Genomic DNA, 23,763 nt, shown 5'->3' with positions numbered 1-23,763 from the left:
ACATCCTCTGATGATGATGATACAAACACTACTGAAGACTGAAGACTGAAGAGTGAATACTGATTCACTGAATCACTGATGATTAGTAAGATTTCTTAATTTTTTTATAATTGTACATTTTTATTGTATTCTGGAGGTCAGACTAAGGTCCAAACCTCGGCCCTTTCTTATTGTATTCTGGAGGTCAGACCAAGGTCCAAACCTCCCTTCATGTACCATTTTGATTTAAATTAATAAACTAGTAGGGGTCTATGCCAAACCCCCCACCATTAAGGTGGCTTTATATTCATAAATCCTTAGTGTTCAATATTTATTAATTTATTAAAAAAATTTATGAAGCATTAATTTTTATCGGGCCGAGCCGGGCCCAGGCCCGGACCGTGCCAGGCCCGCGTGCCAGGCCGGCCCTATCAAATGGGCCGTGCCAGGCACGGCACGGCACTGTAGCTGCCGGGCCGTGCCAGGCACGGCCCGCTTCGTGCCGTGTCGTGCCGGGCCGTGGGCGGCCCGGCCCAGTGCCCATCTCTGTGTCCAGCCATAAACAAATGCCAGTTAACATTTAAGTTTCATGACTGGCAAGAAATTCCAGGAAAAATTTTAATAGAACACAAGAATTTGAATCAAATAATTAAAGAGGACCATTAGAGCTTTGGGCGGAAAATTTAGCAAGACAGATCAAATAAGATCTGAAATAGATCGCTAAAGTTTTGAACTATCAGAAACATATACCAGAAATGAGACGAAGATATTCTCTACCATGGAATTACGAACATAAAACTAAAAATACAAAAAAAACACTGAATTAATTATTTAAATATTGACAGTTCACAATACCACCACACCAATATCCCCCACCTGCAAGTTGTTGGTTCCTCGAGATAGAATCAATGGATCCAACCATACAGATCAATCATGGCCAAGCAAGCACATTGAGCAAGAAAGGATGGGCCATTCCATATAGCCTAATGAGATACCACGTGAAAAGGAGCTTGGAAGAGAGTAATTTAGTTTCCCCATTAAGACGGATTGCAGTATACACAAACATATACAATCTCATGCCGAGATTAGTGTACAATTCCACGAACTTTAGGCTTAGCATACAACAGACCGAATCTTTTATAAAAATATATGATAAGAAAATCATGCATGAAAGACCCAATATGGAAGAAGACTGGGTTGCAGAAGGGAAAGAAAAAGAATGAAAGTGATAATTTATCAAAAAAAGAATAAAATTGATCAGCAATAGTGTCATTACATTGCAGAACAAAGTAATTTCCAGCATAGTCTTGCTGCATTGGAAATAAGGCCTGCAGAAATCCTCTTTAAATTGCATACTTCCACCAATCACGTGCAACTTTATGGCATCTTTGCCTTGGCAAACAGAAAGCTCATTCTAAATAAAGAGGCACCGTCACAAATTCTCTTCAGCATCAGGAGAGCAAGCCATCCAAGAGCAGTCTCAGATTTCGTCATAATAACAAAACTAACTTCCCAAATGTCCACAATAAACTTCCATGAGGTAAGAACATATAGATTTTGGACCAGAATTTCTGCAAGCAAGTCAAGCAAATGAGCTTGAATTGCTCCGAGAAATGCTCTTGGACGCTCAAAATATCTGCTCATTTTTAAAAGAAAGCCAAGGTAGAATGCTCAAAAAATCTGTCCAAATTTAATTTTAAAAGAAAGCCAAGATAGAACTTAAGCTTCAAGAAATGCACTATGAAAAATGTTTTAAATACATGGGGGGAAACTGGTGAGTGAATTACAGCATGCTCTAAGCACCTCAGCAACCATAGGAAACAAAGGAACAAACTTGGCCTGCCAACATTCACATGTAATAGAGCAACCACAGAACCACTTCGCTTATCATTAAACCCTATGCCAGATAACCACAATGTCATATTTGATGGCTCTAAACAAGTCCCTTGATAGATTTTTCTTTGTCCCTAAAAACCAAGCATGCACAAGAACCATACAAGCCCATCACCACTAAATCAGGCCTGATTCCCCCTCCCACGGCCACCCATTCTTCCCCGTCCATAGCCGTAACCTCTACCTCCAGCACCCCCACCACCTCTGTCTCGTTCATATCCCGCTCCTGTCACATATGACATCGGACATAGTGAGATCACATGCATCCACAATGTGAAGCAAAAGGATGAGTATAATATTAACAGCAGATTTTTAATGGATCAAAATTTTACTGAAAACCAAGCTACTCAAGGATGAACGGAATGGAAAAAATGTGGAAAGGCGATATGTGTTTTGTTATATACGTACTTTTGGGAGTGACTACTACATCAAATATAATATTTTTCCTGGGTGTTTTAGCCGCACATCAAACAGATAGTTGACTTGGGGCCTGCTTGGTTGCCCATAATTGGACGTCAGCTCAGTTTGCGCCCGGGAGAGCCCACTTGGGATGTTTGCTTGGCCCGAAGTAGAGCTAAACTGCGTTCCCGCTATACCCAATTCAAGGAAGATAATACCCACTATGGCTTTAGTCCTGGGGGAGCCGAGGCCACTTCAGTAAGTGGGCTCCCGCGCTGCCCACTTGCATCAAACCAAGAAGACTTTGTCGGAGCTGGTTAAGGCATGTGGCTGGCATGTACATTGTAAGGCCCCCATCCTGTGATATGAGCTGGTGGACCTCACCCTGCTCGATATAATACTGCTATCTTTCTCCATTTGACCCATCTGTTTTCATAAAAAATATCTAAACTGGTCCATGTCTAATAAATTAATCAGGAATAAACCTGAACTTCTCCAGCACTATATCATCATGATAGTTTCCCCCTTTCTTCCTCTTTCACTGCCGTCTTTTGTATTTCCTCCACTCTCTAATTTCCAAGATCATCTCCAGCTCTTGTGTGCCTCCTCCATTGCCCAGGTACTTGAAGAATAGGATGAAATTCTTCTCATTACCCTTCGGGGAAAATGATCGCATAAACAAAGAAATTGTACAGTACGAAATAACATAAAACAGACTAATTCTAAAAATGTGGACCTTCTGCTCAAATTGTCCCATTTTGTTTGGACAAAGAAAGACATGAAACATTTGAATCAGATTGGATTTCGTTACAATTCCGTAGTATACCAATGAACAGAACAATTACTATTTCACCTAAGATTTCATCTTAGTTGAACAAACAAGGACTTCCATTTACTACAGATTTTGATAACTAGAGAAGCTTTGTTTTGGTCATGATCCAAAGAGGAAAAAGAATAATTCTTCCATGATAAAATGAAGTAGAAGCCAAAATCTGTTACGGTTGTTCATTCCATTCAAAGAGTCTCCATTCCATAATGGTATGTGAGGTTTTCATCTCATATGGCTCCCCCCTTCTGTGCACTGTACTAAGGGGAATAATCCATGGAATCAAAATTTAACAATTCTCATTATGATCTGACAAGAGTTGGTATTTCTACAATAAATCCCTTGCCAGCCTTCTTGCAAGAGTTTTTTTTTAACACCAATCGTATTAGTGCTAGATGGAAATGGTAAATCCAACAATATATTTATCCTCCTTACTCTCTCATCCCCTGTTGCTCAAATCAGCTATCATGGATGATTTTGATGCAAGACTGCCCCGAGCCGATCGAAGTCGGGGTGTTGGAGCTGAGCTGCCCACTAGCGTTTCTTCCCTATTTTGATTGGGTAGGAAGAGGAGAAGATGTAGAGAAGGAGATAAAGGTTAAGTTCGAGGATAACCGGCCTCCAAGATAACAAGGGATAAACTTGCTAAAAGGATAAATATTATTATTTTCCGCCCTTCAATGGCAGCACAACCTACGAATTTATAGAAGATGTATTGAAGCACAACCTACGAATTTATAGAAGATGTACAATAGCTACTTCCACCTTTCTCAACCCACCTTAACAACTTAAGATGACTCGTTGAAAAACAACCCCAACCTAATACAACTCCTAAGACTAAGGAAAGTTAAGTTAACAAAACAAACTTGTTTGACTAATCCCACTGGTTATGCAACAACTATTCAAACTAAGCCCACCAATTATGCATGGCTTGTATGACTTGGTCCAGCTCCATACAATAGACACGTATCATTCTCCCCCTCTTAAAGCATTCCTTGTCCTCAAGGAAGAAAACCTGAAAATTGGTTTTGGATCTCTTGCACATCTTCCCACGTAACATCTGATGGTTCTAACCCCCTCCATTGAATGCGTACTTGGTCCTTGTTTTTGTGCCTCCTACGATTGAGAACAGTTTGAGGTTGAGGGTGTAGCTGATCATCTTCTCCTTGCAAAGGTAATTCCCTTTGAGCTTCAGTGTGATCTCCTAACTTGGCCTTGAGCAAAGAAACATGAAAGACGGTGTATTTTGGAATCCTTTAGCAGATCAAGCTTATATGCTACGGGGCCCATCTTCTGCAGTATTTCATATGGTCCATACAATTTGGGTGCCAATTTGACATCCCATGTAAGAGATAGAGATGTCTGCCTATAAGGTTGCAGTCGCACAAATACCGAGTCTCCGACTTGAAATTCTCGATCTAACCTCTTCTTATCAGCTAATGTCTTCATCCGATTTTGAGCCGATTTCAAATTATCCTTGAGCTGTTTAATAATTTCCTCTCTTTTTAAGGACTTGATCCACCGTGTCTACTTTGGATGAGCCTGGAATATGAGAGAAGTGTAGGGACTGGTCGACCATAAACCATCTCAAATGGAGTACCCTTAACAGCACTATGCCAGCTGGTGTTGTCATTGTATTCACACCACGGAAGCCATCGACTCCAATCTTTAGGCCTGTGAAAGAGCGCAAGTACATCTCAACTGTCTGATTCACAACTTGTGATTGGCCATCAATTTGGGGGTGACAGGCTGAACTAAATCGAAAATTCATTCCTTGTAGCCGAAATAACTCCTTCCAAAAGGTGCTTATAAAAACCTTGTCTATCACAAACAATAGAGATCGACATTCCATGCAGACGAAAAATTTCTTCAAAAAAAACTTTAGCAATTTTCACCGCTGTAAGAGGATGAGCCAAAGCAATAAAATGACTATATTTAGACAAACGATCAACCACTACCAATATGGTAGATTTGTGATGAGATAAAGGAAGTCTTTCAATAAAATCCATTGAAATTTCTTCCCAAATCCGTTGAGGAATAGGCAGTGGTTGGAGAAGCCATGCCAGATGTGTGTGCAAAGCTTTCTGACGCTGACAAGTATCACAATGCTGAACCAACTCTCTCACCCATCATTTCATATCTTTCTAATAAAAAGATTCCCCCACTCTCTGGAGAGTCTTTTGGAACCCTTCATGCCCAAAATTATGGAACTGATCAATAATTGGTTTCTTGAGTGCTGACTTTTCTCCTAAATATATCCTCTCTTTAAAGAAGAGAACCCCATCTTTATAGCTGAATGGGCCCACCACGTCATCAGATTGGCCTAAACCCACCAACCTATTCATATCTGGATGACTACAAACTTTCTCCTTGACAGAATCCAACCAACTTGGAATAACTTTAGATATTGCAAATAATTCCAAATCTTAACGTCGAGAAAGTGCGTCGGCCGCCTTGATTTTCCCTTCCATGTTTGTATTCAATAATAAAGTCATATCCTAGCAACTTAGATAACCAATTTTGTTGAGTCGGTGTAATAATCTGCTACTCCCAAAAATATTTAAGGCTCTTCTGGTCGGATCGTATGATGAAGTTAGATCCCAAAAGATATGGTCTCCATTTTTGAATGGTCAACAACAATGCCAATTCTTTATCATATGCAGACATGCAATTTGGTCCCCTTAAGAGCCTAAGAGAAATAAGCAATGGGTCGTCCCTCCTACATGAGCACGGCCCCTATACCATGATGTGATGCATCGCACTCCACCGTAAATTGTTTATTGAAGTTAGGTAAGACAAGAACTGGGGCCTTGGTTATTACTTCTTTAAGAAGTTCAAATGAATTTTCTGCCATTGGGCTCCACTTGAAGGCATCTTTCTTGAGCATATCTGTAAGTGGGCTTGCTATCTTCCCATAATTTCTGATGAATTTGCGATAATATCCCGTAAGCCCCAAAAAACCTCTTAATTCTTTTAAGGACTTTGGTTTGGGCCATTCCAAGATTGCAGCAATTTTTTCTTGGTCCACTGCCACCCCTTGCTCTCTAATAACGTGGCCAAGGTAACAGATTTGTTGCAGGCCAAATTGACACTTCTCCCATTTTGCATACAACCGATTTTCTCTTAATAGTAGCAATGTTGCCCGCATGTGCTTTAGGTGTGCTTCCCAAGTTGGACTGAACACTAAAATATCGTCAAAAAATACAAGCAGGAATTCTCAAATGCTTCTTAAAGACCGTGTTCATGAGAGCTTGGAAGGTAGAAGGAGCATTAGTTAGCTCGAAGGGCATAACTAGAAATTCATAGTGACCTTCGTGTGTTCGAAATGCCGTTTTATGTATATCGGAAGGATAAACAAGCATCTGATGATAACCAGAACGAAGATCCAATTTAGAAAATTACCGTGCTCCATGCAACTAGTCCAGAAGCTCATCAATGACAAGGATTGAAAACTTGTCTTTGATGGTGATTTGGTTGAGCGTTCGGTAATCCACACACATTCACCATGATCCGTTATGCTTCTTCACCTGTATAACAAGAGAAGAAAATGAACTTGTACTTGGCCGAATCACACCGGACTTGAGCAGGTTCGATACAATTTTCTCGATCTCAACTTTTTGGAAATGGGGATACCTGTATGGTCTGACAGAAACCGGTCCACTTCCAAGCTTAAGATCAATATGGTGGTCATGGTCTTTTGGGGGTGGCAACCCTTCTGGCTCTTTGAATATATCTGAGAACTCGAGCAAAAGATCTCTTATAGACTTCTTAGGGATATGTTCAATTTTTTTGAAGTTGTCTTGTGGATCTCCCAAGGAACATAAGGTGAGTAGCATACCCCTTTCTCCTTGTTTTAGTGCTCGACAAACACCATCTTTGTCTACGAGCTTATGTGTCTCCTTGAGCCCGCGAACATATACCTTTTAGTTCCCAACTTTGAAGGTCATCTGAAGTTGTTGGAAGTCCATCAAGATGGGACCCAACATTTCAAGCCACTGAGCCCCTAGAATTGCATCAATGCCTTCCAGATGGAGATAAAAATCCACTTGGATAGAAACTCCTTGAATTACCAAGGGCAAGCCTGAACATTTTCCTTTACTGGATAACTTTTCTCCATTGGCTACCATGACTTCAAGGTTGCCATTAGGAATGCCAGAGAGACCAGCCTTGCTAGCGACTTTTTCATTAAGAAATTTGTAGGTGCTGCTTGAATCTATCAAAACTATGATAGAAACCTTCCCAAATAGCCTTGGACCCGCAACATCTGAGTAGTAGATGTTCCAGATATAGCATGGAGATAAATAGCTCGTGTTACCTCGTCTTCTTCATCGACCAAATCCATGTCTTCTTCCATCTAGGCTTCATCTTCCAGTGTTCATTATGTCTCGATCAAGAATAAATGCTTAAATTGATGATTTGGTCCATACTTGCCATTGCAGTGGAAGCAAAGACCCTTCTCCCTCTGCTCTTTCATCTGTTCCAGCATCATTCTTTTGGTAGTAGGAATAGGACTTGGTCTTATAGAAGACGACCGGTTAGAACGAACTAGGTTGGGACGTGGATTGTTGGGAGGTCAGCTTAGCTTCATAAAGTCTTGCTAAACCGACAGCCTCCGAAAGAGAAGTTGGCCTCATAGCTAGCACGTCCAACCAAATAGCCTCCTTCAACCCACTAGTGAAGCAACTCACTTGTTGGTTTGAGACATCCTCTTTGAACGGCTGAGATGCTCAAATTGTGTTTGATATTCACAAACAGTACCAGATTGCCTCAGTTTGGTTAGGTCGCCAAACGTCGGTCTGTAACGTGAGTGCAATCCCGCCATCAAGGTCTCCCACGTCACCTCCTGTTCTTGATATTTTAGCAACTGAAACCATAGTTGTGCATCCCCTTCAAGGTGATATGCAACTAATGGTACTTGTTCAACCATTGGAGTATGTTGAAAATGAAAAAATTGCTCCACCCGGCAAATCCAACTAGTTGGATCATCACTGCCATTATACTGGGGAAAGTCCAGCTTAGCGATCTTGGGAAGCGAAGAAAAAGAACCTCCGGATGGATTGGAATTAACAGGATCGACCGATCTACTCGACCTTGGTCGAGCATTGGATGATTCGCCATTATTGCTCTAAAGTTGCTTGATTTGTACGTGCAGATTCATCATCATCTCTTGAATGTCCGTCTTGAACTTTTCATTACTTTGAGTCATGGCCGAAAATGCAGCTTCTAGCTTCGCATAAAGTTGGTCGTCTGCCATGTCTGGCTCTGATACCAATTCATGCAAGCCCGCCCCGAGCGGATCAAAGTCGAGGTGTTGGAGCCGAGCTGCCCATTGGCGTTTCTTCCTTATTTTGATTGGGTAGGAAGAGAAGGAGAAGATGTAGAGAAGGAGATAAAGGTTAAGTTCGAGGATAACCGACCTCCAAGATAACAAGAGATAAACTTGCTAAAAAGATTTTTTTATTATTTTTCGCCCTTCAATGGCAGCACAACCTATGAATTTATAGAAGATGTGCAACAGCTACTTCCACCTTTCTCGACCTACCTTAACAACTTAAGATGACCCGTTCAAAACAACCCCAACCTAATACAACTCCTAAGACTAACGAAAGTTAAGTTAACAAAACAAATTTGTTTGACTAATCCCACTGGTTATGCAACAACTATTCAAACTAAGCCCACCAATTATGCATGGCTTGTATGACTTGGTCCAGCTCCATACAATAGACACGTATCAGATATCAAAAGTACTTATCAATAACCATTTTTGTCATGCTTTTCCCAAATGGAGAAAGCAGCTATCAAAAGAATTTCCCTAATCCTCTCTTCCTGAAAGGAAGAATGTGAAATTCTTTTTCCTTTCTGCAGGGCCAAGAGATTGAATATAGCCATAAGAAGAGTGCTTGGTATAAATTACTTAGTCTTCGGCCATCTCAGTCACTATGAGTGCATGATTTTAAGAGGTAATCCAAAGAAAACAGCAATCTTTTGTATTTCTTTTTCTTCTTTTTTCGAAAACATAATATAGTGGATTAGGAATAACAAAAGTATAAGAAATGGAACATAAATGAGAGTGGCAGGTCTGATTTCTTTATCTGGGTGTTTGACACCCAGATAAAAGAGAGGGTGGTGCTCGGTGCAAGCTACGAAAGCCGGGTCTGTATTAAGGATAAAGGAAAATTTATACAAATTTTCTTAAACAAAATGATCCGTCCAACTATTAAGGATAAAGGAAAATTTATACAAATTTTCTTAAACAAAATGATCCATCCAACTCTTTTGAGCCCCACTTATTGTACAAAAAATGGCACAAAATACATGAAACCAAAAGCCATCTTATTCATCCCCAATCCCTTCTTTTGAAATAGAATCCTCCAAATGCTCTCCATCTTCTTCCTTTTCTCCCCAACTTTTAAAAGTCACACTACTCATCCTGAATCTCAGATCATCATTCTTATATTGGTTTCTTCCAAAAACTCCCTCCCCCTCTTTCCTTTTTTTTTACATTTTTATCTTGTACTTTCTTGAATTACTTTGAAAGAAAAATAGAAAGTGTTTAGCATTGAGGAAGCCAAGATGGAAGATGAAGGAAGTAAACATGGTAAGAGCAAAGTCAGACAGGTTTACGATAACCAGGTGGTTCAAGCAGAAAAAGACCCATTGCTAACTTAATTAAGATCCAATCCAGATCGCTGCTTGGGATTTAGCACCCGAGGGTATGTGTGTCGCCCACATACTTGAACCCCAATCCAGAAAAAAATTAAATGGCCATCTATTTGTGGCATAGAAGTAATTCATGTCCTATTATGACCAGCTAGCAGCTTGGGATTTGGCACCCTAGGGTATGTGTCGCCCACATACTTGAACCCCAATCCAGCAAAAAATTAGATGACCATCTATCTGGGGCATAGAAGTAATTCATGTCCTATTATGACTAGGAAAATGCTAGCAAAATCATGAGTTACCTAGAGTCAATAGGGTTGTAATTTATAGTGATTTGGATGTCTATGTGGCTCCATAGAATCACAAAGATACAAATTACACATGTATATATGTTGATCATTTAAAAACAAGGTCTGAAATTCAGCATATGGGAGCACACCAATTATGTATTGGTACGGTATGCACCACAATACGCCCACCAATCAATTAATGGTTAGCCAATACAGGGCAATACAGGATTATATGCATCGTGGCATGGGTCAGTGTATATCATGATATGGTTGGTTTTTCAAACCTCAATAATAAATACAGAGTGCAAAGAGAGGACTCAACACCTATCACAATATTCATTGGTGCAGGTTGTAGTATAGAAATTCAAACCATCAAATGTGATTTACAATGCCAAAAATACCTATAAACAAAAACTCAAGTATTTTGGAGACTGCTTATGCATCAAGTCATGCCAAATTTATAATACACATGACTTTTAGGATGACTTTGATGCATAGAGAATATGTTTCAATACACATGATTTTTGTTTATAGGCCTCACAAATGACATATAATGGCTTAGATTTCCATTTTGTAAGCCCCAAAATTGATTGCAATGGATGAAAAGTGCTTTCTTCCCACCCTATGCCTACACATGTGCATGTGTGCTTGCCTATCTATTTAAGTAGGGACAAATGTACACATGCTCAAGTGCCTGCCTATCCACACCACAAAATTTATGTGTTTTGTACATATGTATGCAGACATCAAGCTCAGCCACGAGGAGGGAATCAAATATCCAACCCATATATTTCAGGACAAAATCTGCGACTAGCCTGACCCAAAGTTCAAATCAAATAAGCCTAAGCACAGACCAATCTAGGTACAGCCTGACATGCCTCAAGCCAGCCTGAGCTCATTACTATTCCGAGACAAAATCCAAGCTATTAGGGCAGTCCTTTATAACAAAGCAACATCGTAAAAATAAGGGATCATATGTCTAAAATTGAGAAAGCAGGATAAGAGTTCCTGAATTAATTTGGTATCAGAGACATTTACAAGTTATAACCAATGAGACATGAGATCAACATTGACTTCGAATTCATTAGGAGAGAATTTCTGTAAGGCAATGTAAATGCCGGACAGACTTATAACCAGAGATAATTTTAAGGATTTGTGTTATCACAAACTCATCTGATGAGCTTCTCCAAGTGCATAGGCAAGAACTTGAAATCATGTAAAATAGCAATGCAAGGTATAGAAATGATCATTGAAAGCTTACCACGGTAGCCCCAACCACCTCTACCTCGCCCACCACCTCGACCCCAATTCCAGTTCCATCCACCATTTTCTAACATGAGCAGAAGATTCAACAACCATTAAAAAAAAGTGAAAGAAAATAAAGGTGAACCTAGAACCAAGTAATGTCAGTTTAATGATGACAGAACTCTGCGCTATTCCGGATTAAACTCAGATGGGCCCTAGAGGCCAGCCAACGGATCCCTGATCAAGCATCTATTAAAAATGTGTGTATATAAAAACAGGTGGATTACCTTGATTGTTGCCATATCCGCCGTATCCACCATGGGTGTTGCCATATCCGTTGTATCCGCCTTGGTTGTTGCCATATCCACCGTATCCACCGTGGTTATTGCCATATCCACCTTGATTGTTTCCATATCCGCCATATCCACCGTATCCTCCTCTACCCCAACCCCTTCCTCTTCCCCTACCTCGACCACGTCCACGTCCATATGAATCTTTATCAAGTATGAAAATTATTAGCAGCTTCAATCATCCAATATCTTACCAATAACAAATTGTACCTTCATTAAGTTGACCTTGTGCTTGTCCGGGCTGACGCTGCTGCTGTTTTTGATATAGTTGTGGCTGATGGAATTTTTGTTGTTGTTTTGGCTGCTCTGAGTGCAATGGAGCTTGATACCTACCACATAAAGGGGGGAAACTCAAAATAGGATTGAAATAACATGGGCCACACCAACTAAGGAAATTGCCAACTGCATTTCAGCTCCATACAAAAATATTTCTGCCACATGTTTTAAGACACAGTGCACAAAACATCAAATGAATTACCCAGGGGAGTTCTTATTTAGCTCTCTGGTTGATAGAGATATTGATATCATGGAAACATGGCGCGTCATCTTCAATCTGTGAAAATGGTATATAATGTCAGTATCAGCGTATGCCGAACCGGCCCGTACCGGCCGGTACAGGCCGGTACAAATCGGTCCGGCCAGCTACCGGTACGCCGGAGCCATGGAAACCGGTACAGGCCAGTTCCTTGCCGGAGACGAAGAAGACGAGGAGAAAAAGAGAGAGCGCGGGGAAGAGAGGGAGGGAGCCCACCTTCGGCCGCCATTGAAGAGCCGCGGAGGGGCGTCGGAGGCCGGTGGGGGGCGGCGGGCTCCGCCGCTGCGGAGGCCTCCGACGCCCTTCTGCGGCTCTCCGATGGCGGCCGAAGGTGGGCTCCCTCCCTCTCTTCCCCGCGCTCTCTCTGGTTCTCTTCTTCTTCCCCGGTTCCGGCGGGGAAGAGCTTCCCGGTTCGTACCGCCCGGAGCACGATACGAACCGGCCCGTACCGGTCCGGTAGGCAACCGGTACGCCTATCGGACCCGGTACGGCGGATCTTGGTCAGTATATTACTAGCATCTAATAAAAAAAATGTAATTAGTCATGACCAGTCAAAGCAATAAGAAACTTAACGGTACAAGGCCCTCCTCGATAGGTTCCCATATATCGGTGATACTGACTGAACTGATGGCCGTTTCTTGATGTAACCCAGGAATTTTGTTCTGCACTCAGAATAAATGATGAGGCAGCTTTAAAAGTTAAAACATAAAAAATAGCATATGGAGAAGTGAAAAAAAAAGGATCAAAAATAGCATAGGGAGAAGTGGAGACTAACCTTAATAATTTCTGCCACAGCCACAGCCTTGCTGATTGCCTGTCCCATTGCCTTTAAGACAATCTCTCTAACCCTCTTTTCCTGATCAAAGCATCATCCCGAAGACAATTAACATAAAATTAGTTTCTGAACACTGTCAAAGCCTGCATACATATGAGTCAGTACATATAGACATGTGCAAGGAAAATGATTACAAAATCATAGCCAGTGAAAACAAAAGAAATTAAAGGCAGGAAAAGAAAAGCAAAAACAGAATTACTGCATTATACTTTCTAGATAGTTAAAGCCCCTCTCCTTCAACAAGAATGAAATTTTTAGCATTCATGAGCATTGAGCAAGGTTTTCATATGATCAAAATTGCACTAAACAAGTTAACAAAAGTTCGCAACTAGTAAGTTCAGCAATGCAACAAGTGCTTGCTAAAAAGGAAGAAAAGTTTCATTAGTTAACCCTTCAATTTATTCTAGTGCATAACTCAAACTTATATAGGAAGTACAACGGCCTACCTTAGAAGCAATCCAGAATGAACTCAAATTGTATACATTAAAAAAAAAAGCTCAGAGAAAACTAAAAGTTAACGAAAGATTGATATGCACTAGCTACACAGCACGATTATTCGAGGCCCAATTACTCCACACAATAGAGTCCTTTGGCAGGTTCAAATATAGTTACTAAGAAACCTCTTTTGAAGGCCACTGAATGTCTCAGAGAAAACCCATTCTGGATATTATTTTAAAAAATAAGATAGTATTCTAAATGGAAACATAATCTTGATTCAAACATCAAGATGCTAATATAGATTTCATAGTACACGTCTCATTTTTTCTGTACAATTTTCTAATGGAAGAAGGCACCAATTGCCATTTCCAACATTTTGCACGTTAGAAATAATTTTTTCCAATTTTAATTTCATTTATATTTCTTGTGTTTCAGATTCAGTCAACTAGGAGTTCAGCACTCTAACAGACACCAGAATATCATCAATTGTAAGTTCAAACAGACTTACAGCTATGTAATTATAGCCCTTAAAGTTTAAGAATCATTGGATCTAATAATAGACTTTTAACAACTATCATATGAAGACTCTGGCCGTTATCAAAAAGAACCATCATGAATCAGGATAAATGCTACATAATTGGTTTCTTGTGAATGAATTAATCTCTACTTTTGTTGTCAAACATAACATTTTCATCTAAGACTTATGGTCTTGACAAGAAGATGGTGATGAATACCCAGTAAGAAATAGCACACAACCTTTACACATAATGCTAAAACCAGGTGCAACAGAGCTAGATATCAAAATCCCTACATTGGAACACCTTGTAACTCAGTTTGTATAACATAAGGCAATTTTATCTACATTTAAAAGAAAAAGGCAACTAGTAGTGCATTTACATGCATCCCATTTTCATATAAAAGGAAAGATTCCTGTTATCTGATGTATTGATCTGAAAAAGGATGGCAAACATGTTTTCAGCTTATTTGATGGGCCATTTGTTTATTTTGTCAAGATCCATTGATCCTGGCAATGACAAACATATAAGTAGCTTTCACCAAAATTGACTGAATTTGGCCACTTAGGCAATGTTTTATTGCAGGATAGCAAACCCTGGGTTAGCTATGCCTAACCTGCATGAAATGCTTCAGGATTCCTTTCTCCCTAGATTAATGAAAACCCCTATTTGGTTGAATTTCTGGGGCTTCTTGGGATACCTTAAGGAAAAAAGGTAAAAAAAGTAAGAGAGAAAAGGGGGGGAGGGTGTAACGGACGGATAGGATGATTATTTAAACCCACCCCACAAAGGGGTGAAACAACATTAACCAGGTTAAGTGAGTTTTCAACCATTGACCAAGGAAAGAAGAGGCCTTTGTTTGGGGGTTACAGGCATAATCTGCTAACCTGCAACCAAACAGAGCCTTAACAATCATACATCTTCTTTTCGGGTTCGAGCCAAATTATTTTAGTTTTGACAGAAGATTAAGCATTGGCTATGATCTAAACTTATTCCCAAGCAAGATGCACTGAATTTGGTTCTAATCAAAATGTTAGTATCCATCAATTTTAGTATATACCGGGAACTTGACCAAAATCAGCCACTCTAGAGACAAGGTTCTTCATTATTTCAGTAAAAATGTTCCAATTTCACAAATGGTTTTAGTCCCTTAGATAGCTGAAGCATGCTCCAAAACAAGAACTCTAAATCATGCATATTCACAGAAGTTTCTGTCTGTTAACATAGACTTACTAACATCTCCAATTAGCAGAGGAAAAATTGTCCAAGGTCTTGAGTTCTTATATGTGCTAAATTCACAAAGGTTAAGTCGAATTGACTACGAAAAGCAACTCCAGGGAAATGATGATGTAGAGAAAAGCAGTCAAAAATCAAAATTGCAGACAAATATGAGGCCCTTTCTCTTCTGTGCTGTGTGGGAAGCAGGAGATGCCAGGCTATAGTCAATGAAATCCTCTTCTGCCGAGATACCTGGGAAAATATAACTGCTTTCATAACTCTTTGTCAAGTTTTGAAATATCAAGTAGCACACCTATATCGACCAAAGGTAAAGGAACACATTGCATTGCATGCTGTATCAACAACAGGTATTGACCAGAATGTTTTGACACGACCCATATGCCTCTGGTACTACATAGTTTGGTCTCCAACTTTTTCACACATTCTTTCTTATGTTTTATTTTCCTAATAATGGTAGAAGCATCAATTTCACTGCCTTAGTCATCCAATTTAATGTAATCTGAAGTTTTCATAATGGTATGTGAAGTTGGCAACAACAACAATCATATTCTATCCTGAATTCTGCTAATAGCTTCTTACATTTACTAGAAATCAATTTGACCAGTTTGTGTCAAGCAAAAGCTAATATCAGCAAATTTTCTAATTCTCAATTGTACATGATAAAAGAAAAACAAACTACATGTTAAAGGATGGCATCCAACAGAAGCATAATGTCTTAAGTTTTATATTATAATTTATTTCTATATACTTACCAATAGTAAAATACAAGAGTTCATGGATTTAAGTAAAAGGATATTTATTTAAATATCTAACCAATAATTTAAGCCCTGCTGGGATGGCATGGTGTCCCACCATCCAAAGTGTTGGGATTGGGCACCATCCCGAGTGTCAAGACAAGGGGATGGGATGGGGATTGGGACAATACAAGACCTCTTTGCCTTAAGTGTTGGGATGTGGCACATCCCTTTTCACCAAAAAACTAGGACAGTCCCATCCCATAGGATTTGAATCCTTGTATCTTACATTTCATTAATCTTATAAAAATATGTTACCCAAAATAAACATCATTTAAGTTTTCTACACCATGTAGTTAATAATTATCAAAACAAGTTCTGCTATGTTATATTATATATAATCTAATATATTTTCTTTAAATAAGTTCCTGTCTTTTTACAACCTAGACAATCATACAATGATTTCTATGTTAATTTTGACGATTAAGTTTTTAATATCCTATTATTAGCCTAATTAGTTAAAAACTAAACTAATCTTAAAATTCAGCATTTTTGTTCAAATTTCAGTAGCATCAAATCGATATAGCAGTTTGTACATTTCTTAGATATTTTCCATGCTAAAACAAATTAGCATCCATCCCAAGTAACCCTGGGTGGAACCGCTTGATTTGGTGAAATTAAAACTTGATTTAGGCATAATCTGCCTGATACAAGCCAATATGGCTGGTACTAGCCTGGTTCTAGCCCAGAGCATTCCAGCCCCTAGCTTACTGGCTCCCTTTTATTGACTCAAGGCCAGTGAAGTACATACTGGCCAGTAAGGGGCCAGTATACTCAACTTTTCAAAACTTGCTCTCTATTAGGCCATATGTGTAATGAAATCCATGTACAAGAGAGAGAAAAGGGTGAAGTACAAAATAGCAGCAGCTATTGTAGGATAAAACATTTTTCTAAGTTACCAGCCACAGTAAAAAGTTGCAGAAAATGGCAACAACAAATGTTAATATATTAACCAATTCTGTTGTCTTATGTTGATAATGGAATTTGTCCTGTTGCTTATAAAATTAGTGGAAAGATATAAAGAACTGATAAAAGGTATGTACATAATCTTTATCAACTTGGAGATAACATACGACAACATACAAACAAACATGACAGAAATAAAAATCTCGAGATAAATCCTGATAAATGTAAGCAGATTAAGTTGAAGAATCTCATGAGGTGTAGGAGTTGCATCAATTGAGATTTGAGAACAAACTGATTGAGTTGGCATGTGTATATACAGCAAATATTTCAAGAGGCATCAGTAAGGAGAGGCACTCAAACCTGTTTCAAGGGTCTATAAACAGGGTAAGACCTAAGCTATCATCTAAGAATGTTAGGAAGGAAAGCCCTATAGATAATACAAAGGCAACCCTAGATGGGAATAACTAACAGTTCATGGTTTATAGAGTCAACCCCACGTAGTTTGGCAAGCCTTGATGGTCATTAGAGCTTACGTATACAAGCAAGCCTCTTGAAAGAATTTAAGACCAAAATTTACCAATTAAAATATATTAGGGATCATCTGACTTGAAATATAAATTGCTGCCCATGATCTATTTTTTAAAAAAAGTTTAAAATCCAAAAGTCAAGTGTTTTGGGTGTTCATACCTATGAACAATCTGGGACAATATCATGGACTAAATGTGAAAAATGCTTGATTAACTACATAAGTTGAGAACCCATAGCAAAGATCAAAATCCGTGCTTCTAAAATCATGCGTAAACTAAAAGTTTATCAGGTTTGGGTACTTCTAAACCATAATTTAATTATTATACCTTGCTGCTGGAAAAAAGGAGAGGTACTTCATCACATGTACATCGAAGATCTATAGGGGCTCTAGTAAGAAAAGGTACTTTAATGCAAGCATTGCTGAACCGAGCTGTACCGTCCGGTTCAGCCCAAACCGAGCCAACCCGGTCTCCGACGGGTCGGTTCGCTATTGGAAAATAGTTCCGGCCCCTACGGGGCCAAAACCTCAATAAGACTGGCTGGAATGGACTAGTTCCATCCGGTTCGACTCGGACTCGGACTCGGACTCGATGCAAACCGGTTGGTTCGCACCGAGTTAGGTGCTACTACCACAGGCCCATAGCGGGCGTTGTGGCAATAATTGTAAAATTAGAAACATATTTAGGGGCATGCACAGGTCCTCGATGCGTCTGAGGCATCTTCCGATGGTTACTATCCTACGCAACCCGAAGCATCTCACGGGTCAGATTTTGCTGCCGACATGTTCGGATGGATCCCTCCACAACCGTATTATCAGCCAGAGGACACCTCTTAGAGCCAAAGCTTCAACGAGAAATCTGGGAGTGCTTATAACCAAGTGCACGTTCCTTATGGAATGATCATACAATACTATAATGCCGCTTGGATGGAGAAATAGGTTGATGTGTCTCCTGATTATGCTGATGATCTAAATATCTACAAGAGACATCACCACTCGATCCGATTTTAGATATCATTATGTATGTTTGTTGGACTTCAAAAGTTTATAATTGATTGTATCTTCATTTGAAGATATTTTATTTTGTTCATTTTATGATTTGTATCATTTTAAAGCAATAAAATACATCATCTAGCAATAAGATACACTCGGTACCGGTTCGACGATCCTTGTGGAGAACATAAAAAAAAAACATCAAGAAAACATTAAAAAATCACATGAGACTTAAATCATAGAAAAAAATCGAAAAAAGAGAGAACTCCAACAAATGGAAGTTATTTAGGGCCAACCGGTTCATACCGATTCAGTTCGGTCCAAACTCGTACTGAACCGTATCGAGCGCCGACCGGTACAGCACCCAGTACCGGTTCGCCAATCCTTGCTTTAATGTGCTAAGCTTGCAGGAAAATGAAGGAAAGACCTAAGGTAAAATGGGTAGAGATTGAGAGGACAGACATAGAGAAGCTTGGAGTAAAATCTAACATGGCCTAAGTAGGAATGCTTGGTTAATGATGATTCATAATGCTGAACCCAAATAGCAGAGAAAAGGCTGGATGGTTATGGTTGTGGTTGTGGTTATACCTTACTGCTGAAATTGTACTTTTAATGCACATGTAAGAAATCTCCAAAATATACTATTTTGGGCTTCTATGCATTTTAGACATTGTAAATCATGATCAATGGCGTAATCTAAATTCTAAAAATGCATGCATTTTCAATATATTGGATTCAAGCTTAAAATTAGATGTGCGCCCAAATATTGAACAACACAAAGACATGAGGTTTATTTATATTGCCCTTGCTGTTAATTACAACCCAAAACACCTATAATCATTAAAATGCATTTTAGACATTGTAAATCATGATCAATGGCGTAATCTAAATTCTAAAAATGCATGCATTTTCAATATATTGGATTCAAGCTTAAAATTAGATGTGAGCCCAAATATTGAACAACACAAAGACACGAGGGTTATTTATATTGCCCTTGCTGTTAATTACAACCCAAAACACCTATAATCATTAAAAAAAACAAAAGATCCATTCAACAGCACAAATAGTGAAAGGTGAAAAAGAAATGGATGACTAGCAGCATCCAAAATGCCTAAAACCAGCAACAATAAGGGTGATTGATATCACACGTGATGCTAATTACAACCCACAACACCTATAATCATTAAAAAACGAAAAACCATTCATCATCTATGCTTCAAGCACTCACAAATTGAATGACCTTTACTAACTAAATGAGTGGTTTGAGTTGGTTTATGATATAAGTATACAAATTTCCTAAATATTAGACTACATGAATCAACATGTACAATCATGATCAACATGTTACCTTTTTCGTTGCTCATAATTTAATGAATATTTTGGGGAAAAGTCATTTCTTGCCTAAAATCCTCTAGTCCTTAGTTGAATTTGTGCATAGATACAATTTCAGTCAAAAACTCATTGACTTGTATTGTTTGGAATAAATATGCATGGATGTAAAGATATGCATAATCCTTGATTTTGCCCTTTAATGGGCATGCCAAAAATGATGATTAAGGTCCAAATGGAAAAAGTACCATCCAGCTTGCCTTCAAAATAAATTAATTACTCTTCTAGCATTTGGTGGGTTGAAGTGCAACAAATGGGTAAAAAGGGGCTTTCATTCCATTCAGCCCTCCTCTGTCCTTGGACCAAATGCAGCTTTAAGATATACAAAAGTTATATTTGAGGGGGAAAATATCCATGAAGCACCTTACAAATATAATGGATATCCCTCTACTTTGAAAACTTATTCCATTTTATAGTACTTAAACTACTTTTCCCATTCCTCTCTTTCTTCCAAGCAGTTAATGACAGCAGCCTCTGAATTCAAATGTTGAGCACAGGAGATGTGCAATGTCCTTAGTGACTCATACAATGTAAATCTTAAATAAGATAAGCATAACAAATGTTAAACCTATTGCATGTTAGTCTAAGACTGTCAAAATCTTCAAAACATCTACACAATCCAAAGACAAAATCATTGAGTAATAGAGCTAATAACATCTTTAGAGAACTAGACAATGAGATTTTGTTGTCATTGAGTACTACCATAAGTTACACCCACAAACAAAAGCTTTTTAACATAGCCATCACATCAAGTAGAATCTTCGCCTTAGATTACAAAACTGATGGATTGTAAGAGCACTCTTCATCTATCAACTCCCCCAACCTAACTTATGTCACACAAGCTCTATTTTTGCAAGGGCTTGGTGCTGAAAAATCCCAAAGGACTACATATTTGCAATATATACCATTTCAAAAACATAGTAAGTGGAGAATTTCAGGATACAAGGTAGGATCCAAGAAATTCAATATATGTACCTGCAAATACAGAGCACAAGTAGAATAAAACAGTATAAAATGACATCATGATGGCACTAGATCCTAGATATTGGCATTGGCATTGCCATGCCAACAAAATGCTCCTAGTATTTACATATATCATCACAGGACCAGATCCTCGACAATGCTATACTTGTAAGATGCTTCTACTACCAATTATCAACATAGAACCTTTCATATAGACAAAGAAAGGCATCATAAAGCATGATTTAGATATTTCCATAGTCTTGATTTCACATGAAATCAAACTTTGCTAGCGCAGATGACAGAACATTTCTAGAAAATAAACATATTTCCTGTCAGGAAATGCTCCTAAAAGGTTGTTAAAACAATAAATGCAAAAGTTGTGAGAAAAGGCAGCAAGCAATCTTCTTGTGTCTGTACAAGCAAATGAAAACAGTAGATTCATCAATAAGAAACCATATGTCATGCATAAAAAGATAAATTTGTACCTTGATTTAAGGAATTTCATCATGGAAGACGTGGATAATTTTATGACCTACTTGTATAACTGGCATAAGTTATATTTAAAAAAAAAATCAAAACTTGACTAATCTTTCAAAAAAATTGAAAAGATTCACTAGCAATGATCTTGTAATTAATTGAAGTAGTTTATCCCTTGATAAACTCTAATGAACATCAAAAATCGCCATGTGGTGCAGCTAATTTTGAATTGACGCACCGCAAAGACAAAACCTCTCTATATTAACATTCATATAATTGCACATGCTTTCAAGCAAATGCAATCATACCTAAATCAAAGCAGTTGCACACTTTTAAGAAGACACCGCATCAAAAGAAATAGACAAATCCACTGGTCAAAAGAAAACGCCAAACAACAAATATCAACAAATTTAATGCTGGATAATTATTTATAATTAACATAGCCGTCTAGTTGATAGAAGTTAAGCGGCTCATACGAACTTTTTTTTAAAAGAAAAAAAGATCAAGCACCCTTAACAAAACACTGCACCACAAAACATATGTAGAACTGGTATGGAATGAAGGGAAAAAATATACGATACCACTGAAAATCCATTATACCCAAAAAAAATTGGGTGCAGACTGCATAGATATCCAAATAATTGCAATCTGACATCCCAAGAAAACAAAATCTGAAAAAAAAAATCAGAGGGAAAATCAAAAGAAAATGCCGACTAAACCACAGAGGAGATTTTCTCGCCAACATTCACAACCCGCAATTGAATTACAAAAAAAAAAAAAAAAAACAACGAGCTTAAAATAGATTCCACGGCTCTATACAAAGGAGACAGCTAGAGAAAGAGGATAGACCTGAAGGAGGCTAGAAGCATAGCTGACATAGTTCCGGATGAGGCCCTGGGTGGTGATTCTAATCTCGTTCTCGTTAATGGCAGTTTCGGGCCGCGGCTTTTCTACTCTCTGGTATCTATCCATGGCTGGAGCGGAGGAGAAGTTTCTTAGGGTTTGGGTTTTGAGATGAGGAGAGAAGAAACAGAGGGGCTGTAAAACCCTAGAAGGAAACCATAGGCGGGGGAGTATGCAAAGAAGCCAAAACCTCAGAATCAGAAGCTTTAAAGCGACCGACCCCCCGTATACGGATGGAAAAGGCAGCGTGGAGATTAGGGCACAAACACTATTTTCCTGTTTTGAGAAGTACTTGAAAAGATTACATAAAGAAAACTGCGAAATGTGACCCATCCAATCAGCTCAAGGCATCGCATCATGTGGGCCCTGGATACGGTTCCATTAGCCCTTGTTTGTGGTAGTTACAAAGTTGGGTTAGAATGGCGGTGCAAAAACCATTTGGGCTTGAACTTCAAAACGATATCCTCAGATTCTTGAGAACGTTTTGCCCTCGTGCGTCGTTTTTATTGGTTGGAAGGCTGGAGGCAGATGATGCCAAGGTATCTGTGTGATTTTGGGTATACGGAAATCGGGATGATGCAGTCATCCAAAATTAGATAGGATCAGAATGGGTCTGAACGCGGCTGCATCTGGTGATTTTGCCCGATTTTGGTTGGTTCTAACCTGGTTCACCGGGCCGAATCAGGCTCTTTTTTGTGAATCTATGATAGCATACCTACTCAATACTTGGCTGGCATGGGCCACAATACTAATTTTGTGGATCTTGGATGATATATATACATGCCATCATATGTTTTGTGATATACTTTAGCATAAGTTACATTATGTGTTAAAAATAAATCTATTATAAAAGATTCGTATATTGTGGAATCAGCTCTCTCTTAATTGACCCTTCTTTAGGCTACATTCTGATAGAGCATGAGCTTTTTTTGGGGATATGCAAATGTTGTTCCAAAGGTATTAATTTGTATCATATAAATAGGTATAAACCTTAATTTCTGTTTAGACAACATGGTATTATACCAAGCAATAATTGTAGTTATTCCCTATGGGCTCGTTTGGTTCGCAGGAAAGGGAGGGGGGAAAGTGTGGTCAACGGGAAAGTAATGAAATGCCTCTTGTTTGGTTGGAGTTTTCAAAGGAGAGAGATGGGAAAGTTGTATTCCCATGGGAATATGATTCCCACATTTCATGGGAAAGTCTTTTCCATGAGAAACATGGGAAAGTTACTTTCCCATGAGGTGGGAATCACTCCTTTTTTTATTTTTTCCCAAAAAGACCCTTCAGCATTAAAGAAGCATTAAAGAGGCATTAAAGACCTAATTTTTATTAAGGGCATAATAGGAATTATACATAACTTTCCTAGGAAAGTGGATGGTCAACCAAACATAAGCACTTTGGAAATTTGTCACTTTCCCATGGTTAACCAAACATGCCAAAAGTGCTTTCCTAGGTATCCTCTTCCTAGGAATCTGATTCCCAGGAATCATATTCCTAGAAGGGAAAATACTTCCCGCGAACCAAACGAGCCCTATGTATGTTTGGATGCTGAGAGGGATAAAAAACTATCATTTCGATGTAACTTGCAGATAAATGGATGAAAAAGGT

The 23,763-nt window shown here is 38.8% G+C and overlaps 1 protein-coding gene across 3 annotated transcripts; it reads right to left on the bottom strand.

The window, feature by feature from the left end:
• Positions 1 to 1,694: 1,694 nt before the first annotated feature.
• LOC103695552 (uncharacterized) lies at positions 1,695 to 22,377 on the bottom strand. 3 transcript variants are annotated; one of them, XM_008776917.6, is made up of 8 exons: positions 22,102 to 22,377; positions 12,953 to 13,033; positions 12,751 to 12,839; positions 12,121 to 12,195; positions 11,853 to 11,971; positions 11,580 to 11,786; positions 11,309 to 11,377; positions 1,695 to 2,098 (listed from the first exon to the last, which is right to left on the bottom strand). In XM_008776917.6, exons 1-8 carry the CDS (start codon positions 22,222 to 22,224, stop codon positions 1,995 to 1,997), a joined length of 867 nt encoding a protein of 288 aa, XP_008775139.2. In that variant the 5' UTR covers positions 22,225 to 22,377; the 3' UTR covers positions 1,695 to 1,994. The 3 variants fall into 3 exon arrangements, with proteins under 3 accessions (XP_008775139.2, XP_088570116.2, XP_008775140.2); XM_088713990.2 differs by having other exon boundaries at positions 12,953 to 13,095; positions 22,102 to 22,374; XM_008776918.6 differs by having other exon boundaries at positions 11,868 to 11,971; positions 22,102 to 22,372.
• Positions 22,378 to 23,763: the final 1,386 nt, after the last annotated feature.

This window comes from Phoenix dactylifera, chromosome 18, assembly GCF_051530095.1.
Source record: "Phoenix dactylifera cultivar Ajwa chromosome 18, Ajwa_hap1_PhDact_Kaust_v1.1, whole genome shotgun sequence".
Lineage (NCBI taxonomy): Eukaryota > Viridiplantae > Streptophyta > Magnoliopsida > Arecales > Arecaceae > Phoenix > Phoenix dactylifera.
Note: the sequence above shows the minus strand (reverse complement) of the source record. Positions and strands in the feature narration are given on the sequence as shown.

What these genes read in the sequence shown, in the direction of transcription:
- LOC103695552 (XM_008776917.6), bottom strand. Translation starts at nt 22,224, where the DNA reads ATGGATAGATACCAGAGAGTAGAAAAGCCGCGGCCCGAAACTGCCATT. An exon ending in CTGTGGCAGAAATTATTAAG is followed by an intron (nt 12,840 to 12,952) that starts GTTAGTCTCCAC and finishes TTCTGAGTGCAG; the next exon opens with AACAAAATTCCTGGGTTACA. An exon ending in ATCGAGGAGGGCCTTGTACC is followed by an intron (nt 12,196 to 12,750) that starts GTTAAGTTTCTT and finishes CCATTTTCACAG; the next exon opens with ATTGAAGATGACGCGCCATG.